The following is an 8194-nucleotide window of genomic DNA, read 5'->3' on the forward strand; positions in this document are numbered from 1 at the left end:
CTTCAAGCCAAGCCGCCTACTCCAAGCTACCCTTAACCTTTAACCTCTCCAAGAAGAAGCCACCAAATGTCCGTTTCAGTAATTAACCACGCTTACCGAAAGGGTGCTGAACAAAACCAGGGAGTTAGAGAGATTTTATGGGAGAGACAGAGAGATTGAGTGAGTCCTCAGAGGCCTGAGTAAGTCCTCAGCGCCCTGAGTGACAGAAGAGCCAGCGACCGGACAGAGCCAGAGAGCGGACCGAGTTTAAGAGCGGACAGAGCCAAAGGGTTAAGGAGAACCAAAACGAGCGACATATCGATCGAGGACGAAGTCCAGGAAAAGGAGCTAGATAGCCACGCCGAAGAGCCAGTCTTTGGAAAGTTGGACCACCAGCCAGAAGACTCCAGACCGGTTCATCAATCGGTGAGCGAAAGCCACAGGTTTCAAACTATTGTTATAAAGAGAGAGAGCCCGCGTATCTCCCCCCCCCCCCCCGCGTATTTCGTGTTTTTGCATGCTTATTGTTATTATTATTAAGTGTTTAAGTATTTTATTGTTATTTGTATTGTTATTATTATTTTGGTTTATAATATATAAAACCGTTTGGACACCCGTGCTCTCGTTATATATTTACCTATATCATACCCCTAGACATTCTTGAACCCGGTTACTTAACGTTAAGGTTGTTTTTCACGAGATTCCTTCTACTTTGCTAACGCTAGGGAAACCAATAGACACGTTTATTCGTCATCTAGAAATTAGCGTTGCAAATGCTGTTGGAGGATGTTGCCCATATTGTTTGAGCATTGTTATGCTCATCGACTAAAAAAATCACTTCCGAGTACATTTAAACAGTCATGTATATTTCTTTTGTAAATTATTAAAAATAAACCGGTTTTGTCACACTTTTGTTTAGTTAGTGTATGTAAAGGGGGGGGAATTAAAGAATTAAGTAGCCTACCCATAGTAATATTCTGTCGCCGCCACTGCGAAAATCACATTATATGTTACTTTTAAATTTAAACAACCGGTCTCCTTATTAAGCTCTCCAACATAGAAATGTAACATAGAGTATAAACGTGTCCATCGCGTATCCTGCTTTATGAGCTAATTCTAAGCAGTAAAACTTAAAGTAAAGTAGCGTAAAACTCGTAACGCATTTAAATAAACTACTTGTGTTTCAAGACTGAACTACATCAAATTTAAACCAGTCTTTACCTACTTTTGGCGCTAACTATAAAACTAACTCACTTTATAGTCCTCGAAAAAATGCGCCCCCAAACCTCTTGTGCCCCCACGCAGTTGCGTACCCTGCGTACCCTATATCGCCGCCCCTGGGCAATCTGATGGGAATTGTTAAACCATAAATAAATTGCCTTGATCATTGTTAAGTAAAACAAATATAGTTTAAATTTTAAATAACATAATTCACAGAAGTGAAGTTCAATTGAGAATGAAGCAAGACCAAAATGTCAGTCGCAATACTTTTCTACGAAGCATACTGAACTATAAGAGCGAGACTGAACAACGAGCCCCGTCTCGAAATGTCTGTTATAAATTTGTATGAATAAAAATATTGATATTTTTATCGCCATTTTAATCAGTGGTATTTTTCTTCGTTCACTTTTATAAATATTTTTTTAAGGCTGATAAGTATCATCTTATCTGGAAAATTAAAACAGGGGCCCAGATTTTTTGCAAAAAACCCGAGCACCAATCACCTCTAAGTTTTTAAGATATATCAAGTTTTATCACGTTTAAAAATATTTCTTGAATTAGCTCATTCATGGTGTCTCTGTACAACGCCTTATGGCAGTGCCCTCGGTGGCGGCTTTTTTATTATAAATATATATTTAAACCAAACCACTTTGACGAATTATTTTGATTTTTAATTAAATGTCAAATAAACTTTATTGGGTTAAGGGGAAAGTAAAATATACCGGTTTATCCTAAAATTTCGCCAATATAACTATACTATATTATCTTATATTAGCCAAGGAACCCGCCTTACAGGCGGGCCCTCAGCTAGTTACTGTGTTTCGAGGCACTCCACCCCAGTAAGCCTCCCCAAACCCATTTTCCCATGGGATTATATCCGTCACTCCGTGGCACCCTTTTCCCCATAGTCGAACCACCCCTGTAAGGCCCTTCCTCCCCTTTTTCTCGTGTGATAATTACCGTGGTACCCTCTCCCCCTTTTCTCCATGCGAGAATATCATTAGTACTCCCCTCCCCCTTTCCCATGAGAGAATTTCCGTGGTACCCTTTTCCCCGCAAAAATAACTCAAACTCGCAGTCGTACCAAAACCCCCAGTACTACTTTAAACCCCCTGTATCCAATGGCTGATTTACTCTCATGACGAACAAATAAATATACGCTCGTCTTTCTCTCCCAAAAAAAAACACGCGAGCCTTCTACAAAATTGAAATAGCGCAGAACAAAAATATATAGAGAGAAAGGCTACAGAATGGACGGTTCAATTGCAAGCCCTTCTCCCCTCTCCGGTAGGGTTGGGTCTCTTTCGAGTGAAGCCGCCCTCTAGTTTTCGGACAGAAGGATTCTCCCTCCCCCTTGGTTTTTGGAAAGGAGGAATAGAGGGTAACATTACTGAGGTGGTTCGACTATACACAGCGCGTGGCAGAGGGGAATCGGGGCTCAGGGACGAACGTTTTTGATTTGGTTTCTGTTCGTCATGAGAGGGGGAGCAGATCTGCCATTGGATACAGGGGGTTTCCAGGGGTACAGGGGGGTTTGCGACGAGAGATAAAGGAGAGTTTTTAAGTTATTTTTGCGAAGGAAAAACTGTACCCCGATAATTCTGTCATTAGGAAAAGGGGGTGGGGTGCCTTACTGGGGGGTTTGGAAACATTTTATTTGCCGCCCGTAGGGCGTGCCTTTAGCTAGTATATATATAGAGCTCGGCGTTTCGTTAAGAAATATCCTTATTAGTTGTTTTCATCCATTCCCGAAAATTATCCGAATAAAATCTTATTTTTCCAAACTAAATCGTTTTATAACCTCGAATAATATCCATAAATAAACAGTTAACCGAATTTTTAAAGAATAATCGAAATTTTGGCGGATAACTTATCTGTTCCGCCGAGCTCTAAATATATGTATACTTTTAAAATGTCGCCATTCTAGGTGGTGTTTTTTTGGAAGGCGAGCTTCAATATGGAGCCGTGTTTTCTTTCATTATTTCATTATTTAGTTTAAAAAATACCCAACAACTAAATATTTGTAAGCTTTCCGGAAAAAGACTGGTCTAAGATCAAAGGTTCAATTGTTATTAGACTAGGATCAAGAGGGATTATATTTTCCATATAGGCCCTTAGTAAAGTTCTATAAAATATATTATATTTATTAAATTATAATAATAATAATGTGCGTCTATTTCCTAGTTATTATATTACAAAAAAAATATTTAAACAAGGCTAAGTCGTAAACGATTTTCAGCTTTTTAAGCCACAGATTTTCGTTACTGAGAAAAAAATAAAAATAAGGAGATATATAGCAAGAAAAAAATACATGAATCAAGATTACATGTAAGGTCTTATTAAATGAGCTTTTTCGTTGCATTTCCCTTAACGTGGGGAGATGAAAATCCATCGGAATCCCACCCCTTTCAGTTCCCGCCAAAAAGAGTTGTTCCGAGTTTTCGCCCTGTGCCACAAGTTGTGATCGAATCCGGCTCCTCTGGCTGCGAGGCGAAAGTGCTAACCACTCCGGAAAATCCACGTATATTCATACTTATGGGTAAATCAGAACTGTACATGTACCTCAGCACCCAAAATGTCTACTTTTTAAGTAAACTTTCCCATAGAGTGAAGGTATCAAGTTTATTCGAGTTTAATGTTAAAAGTCTAGTCTACAAGGTATAATAACGCATTACCTGGCTTCCATTATTTACTTATCAATAGTTGCGCGCAGTGTAGATAGGTGGCGTCGCAGCAGTTTTCGCTATCGAATAAGACACCATCGCGGGGCATAGGGCAACTCGCCTATGCTTCAACATTTCACACCTCCTCTGACCCCCGGAGTTTATTCATTTACGGTACCGGGGTATATAATCTTCAGTACATGTACAAAATAAAATACGCGTAGACAAGAGTTTATAGATTTTGAATCGGCTACCACTTTACGTTGTATATTAAGTTAATAACAGTCAATTTCCATATGGATGACTTGGTAAAAAATAAACTGCGTCAGTTGTCACTGGATACTTTTGTGGATATTTTTTTGTAATATATTTTTTATTAATCAGTGTATTTATTTGTGTTATATTCTTATACTATCTCATTAAATACGGAACCAATTAGAAGCATAATTGGTTGAATATTTTTGCCATATATATTTTATTTAATTATTAGTTTCATTGGATTTAGTATAAACGTTTTGCATCTACATAGTTAATAAATGTTAAGCCTAAGAATACCGAAATATTGAGTCCAGTATATTTTACTTTCCCTTTAATCCTATATAGTTTAATTGACATTTAATTTAAAATCAATATAATTCGTCAAAGTGGTTTGGTTTAAATATATATTTTTCCTAAAGCCGCCACCAAGGCGCTACCATAAGGCGATGTAAATGTTTTCTCTGCGAACCTTGAAGGCGTTGCACCTAGATTTTTGCTACTGGTTAACAGGGTTGCCATATACATTTTCTATGTAAAATTAATTTCTTTTATAAAATAGCGTCAGCTCCTCCTATTCCCTTCATGAGCTTCAAAAACTCTCAAAACGGCAACTTCTAGTTTATTTTAATTAGTTTTTTTGTAAATGTAATATTTCACTCTGATAGATTTCCACAAACTAATGAAATCTTCAATGTTACATGAAAATAATTAAAATTTCGAAAGCGAGCAGACGACTTTTATACAGAATAGGCGCTTAAAAAAACCGCTTTTAGGAAATCGCCAAGATGAAAAGTGTCCATTATTTCAACAAGCACTATATAAACAGTATCTTGCAGGTACTGGCTGTCGGAAATATTACTTCTTGGAAATTTCCTCTAAATTGTTTTATTAAAACGTCTATTGGAATAGCTCATTTTATAGAAAAATTTGGGAAATTATTTAGTGTCGTTGTGGAGAAATATTCGTTTCATTAAATGCGTGAGCTTCGTGAATATTCGCGTGATCTTCGTGAATTTTCGTTAAATGCGTGACCACGGTTAATCTTCGTTCAAAGTTCGCTAAATGCGTGACCATGCGCGTTGTGCTTGGGAGAAATCGACCTTTGGCACTGGGGGGAGAAAAACCCCCCTTTGAATAATGGCAACAGCGCTGCTACGGCGCGGTTAGATAGAGGGGATTTATACCAATCAAACGACATATCAATTAAATTGCTACGTATCAATTAGGTTTTCATCGAGTCCCTTTCGGAGCTAGCGTATTCACCACCACCAACGACAACAGCAATTGTGGAAATAACAGCCTCAATTCCTCTATAACTAGAGGGTGAGCCTAAAAAGACGGCGAAATAAAAACCAACTGTTATTGAATACTAAACTTTATTGAAAAAAAAAAACAAATACGGTACAAAGGCAATTTCGTTAATAATTTGAGAAACATTTATCAAAGCGCGTAAATCGATTAAAAAGACTGTTTTAAAAAGACGAAGATATTAAGGAAATTTAACATAATATAATATTTTTAACCGTTTTTTGTTTAGAAAAAAACAATTTTGATATTCCTTCCTAAAGTTTTTATCTAAGATAATAATGTTTATCAAAATGCACTCTATATTATAAAACATTAGGATTAAAACCAATATTAATACTAAACTACTAAATACTAACGAGGAGTGTACCCGAGGTGTAAATCACCGATTTTGATGAAACTCGGGGGGTGTGTAGACCTTGGGGTAAAATGAATTTTCACCAAGGGAAAAGTTACGCTGGGCTTCCGTTTTGCTATGGCAACCGAAAATGTTTTTGACAACATAAAATGAAAAAATCTACATTTAAAAAAGCATGGGATTTTCTCGGTTTCACAGGGGGGGCTTACTTAATGAATTTCACCGAGTTTCATCAAAATCGGTGATTTACACCTCGGGTACACTCCTCGTAAGTAAGGGTTATGGTTACTATAGCGTCAACAAAATATACATGTTAAACATTAATAACAGTTAATTATATTTTCAATAAGAAAATCAATTTTGATATTTGTTCCTAAACATTTTATCTAAGATAATAAAGTTTATCAAAATGCACTCTTTATAATAAAACGTAAGAATTAAAACAAATATTAATACATCATTTCTTAATACTATGTTAGTGTTATGGTAACTTTGGCGTCAACGAAACATTAATTACGGTTAATTATATTATCTTTAAGAAAAGCAATTTTGATATTTGTTCCTGAAGTTGCTATTTAAGAAAGTAATGTTTATTGAATGCACTCTATAAATTAACACATTTGAATGAAAACCTATATTAATACGAAACACTAAGCGAGGCTTGAGAGAAAAATATCATAATATGAATATATATTTACGTATAAGATTAAATTCAGTTAGTTTGATTATCTTTAAGAAAACAATTTTGATATTTGTTCCAAAGGGTCCAAAAGATATTAAATTTTGTAATTTAGGGCCCTTCTACAAATTTTTGAACTTTTCATTTCGAAGTCTGATTTGTCTTCGTTTAGCATCTGTTGGCTCTAATTCTTAGCGTGAACCATTTTCGCTGATCTTTAGGAAATGCCATTAATGTCCTTTTGAGAAAAAAAACTAGTTTAACTAATGCTACGAGGCCTTTAAAACTGTCGCGGTGGTTATTACGTCCTTTGTGGTTGGTCGTCCTCAGGCCTGTGCAAAGATATTTTTTATTCCGAGTCCAATAATTTGATGATATCGCTATCCTCTTGACTCTTGTTTCCTTTCTGAAACATTTTTGTGAAGCTGGTTAATAAAGATTCTTGATTTCCTTTGTTTTTCATGTTGAGTGTCCTCATCCTTAGATTGCGGTTTTTGTGTCCTATATAATAAATGAAAAGATCAAAACTATTAATCAAGATCTCGCGTGGCATTTGAGATAGTATTGTTGCATATTACCTCCGTTGGGGCTGATCGTCCTCGGGTACATGCGACGAGATGGTTTCAAAGTCCCTTCTAGCCCATGTGGCAAGGATCAACGGAATGTTGCGGCGCTGGTGAATTTCGGGTTCCAATTCATGAATGCTTTCTCTTTTCTCTTGACTTTTGTCTCCTTTCTGAATCAATCTTGTAAGTCGAGTTAAACTAAATTTAGACTTACCTTTTCTTGATTGCCTTTGATTTTCAACATGAGGGTCTTCATCTTTCAATTGGTGTTTTAGTTTCCTGTAAAATAAAAGAAATGCGTAAAACTATTAATCATTAATTATACTTTTGCTGGATTTTAATTTTATAGCGGTTGTTCCAACATAATAGATAATTTTAGCGGCAACTACATAAGGTGCAGCGAAAACCAGTTGCACTCTAAACTACGCTATATTGTGTACAGACTAAACCCAAGCCTACAAATTTGACTTAACGCGTGTTTGTAAGTCAAATATAAAGCTAGCTCTCCGAAATGTAAAGGTTCGAATACATCTACTTTGGATTAGCTATAGTCAAACTATTATTAATCCAATCTTCCACCATGAAGAAAAGATAGTAGTAGATCGGGTTAATAAGTTTTATTGCGGTTAAATCAAAGAACTATCATAACGTAAACCAAAATGTCCGTAGGCTCTTCGAAAGTTTTGGTCTGTTCTATGGTAGGCCTAGTAGGAGGGAGTTAAAATTCTAAGAAATTTTTGTATATAACTTACGTGTTTACGAATGGTGACGACATTGTGCAGTGGGTGTTCATTTTCGTAATAAATCGCTAAAGTGTGGTCCAAGTACAATGAAAATAGCCAGGACATAAAACAATGTCTTCCAAATAGGTCACTACTGGTTTTAATGTTTCTTATTTTCTTTGTTTTTAAAAGTCTCGGAGCGCGTGAAAAAGTCGCGAGGAATATTATACTCAATTCAATACAATACAATTTTATTTAATAATTTTGTTTTACATAGCTAGGTCTTTTGACGTCGGATAAATTGGGATGACGCCATCTATTTAGCGCGTGCACACGCGCTTAGATTACGTACGTCAAGTGACGTAAGATAAACAATTTTACTTTCTATTTTTTGCTCCATTTATTTTATAAAAACATATTCTATTGTTTTATTTAATCAGATG

The 8194-nt window shown here is 36.1% G+C and overlaps 1 protein-coding gene across 3 annotated transcripts; it reads right to left on the reverse strand.

Annotated features, from left to right (window-relative positions):
* Positions 1-6306: 6306 nt before the first annotated feature.
* Positions 6307-7878, reverse strand: LOC149927021 (uncharacterized). 3 transcript variants are annotated; one of them, XR_016474010.1, is made up of 4 exons: positions 7782-7878; positions 7042-7308; positions 6769-6964; positions 6307-6701 (listed from the first exon to the last, which is right to left on the reverse strand). XR_016474010.1 is itself a non-coding variant. In XM_090159118.1 (3 exons), exons 1-3 carry the CDS (start codon positions 7820-7822, stop codon positions 6844-6846), a joined length of 429 nt encoding a protein of 142 aa, XP_090015244.1. In that variant the 5' UTR covers positions 7823-7878; the 3' UTR covers positions 6307-6843. The 3 variants fall into 3 exon arrangements, 1 of the variants encoding a protein (XP_090015244.1); XR_016474011.1 differs by lacking the exon at positions 7782-7878 and adding an exon at positions 7392-7493; XM_090159118.1 differs by having other exon boundaries at positions 6307-6964.
* Positions 7879-8194: the final 316 nt, after the last annotated feature.

Source organism: Leiobunum rupestre, chromosome 9 (assembly GCF_980474605.1).
Source record: "Leiobunum rupestre chromosome 9, qqLeiRupe1.1.hap1, whole genome shotgun sequence".
In the NCBI taxonomy this organism is placed as follows: Eukaryota; Metazoa; Arthropoda; class Arachnida; order Opiliones; family Sclerosomatidae; genus Leiobunum; species Leiobunum rupestre.

What these genes read in the sequence shown, in the direction of transcription:
- LOC149927021 (XM_090159118.1), bottom strand. Translation starts at nt 7,822, where the DNA reads ATGAACACCCACTGCACAATGTCGTCACCATTCGTAAACAC. An exon ending in TCGTCACCATTCGTAAACAC is followed by an intron (nt 7,309 to 7,781) that starts GTAAGTTATATA and finishes TTTATTTTACAG; the next exon opens with GAAACTAAAACACCAATTGA. An exon ending in GACGATCAGCCCCAACGGAG is followed by an intron (nt 6,965 to 7,041) that starts GTAATATGCAAC and finishes TTTATTATATAG; the next exon opens with GACACAAAAACCGCAATCTA.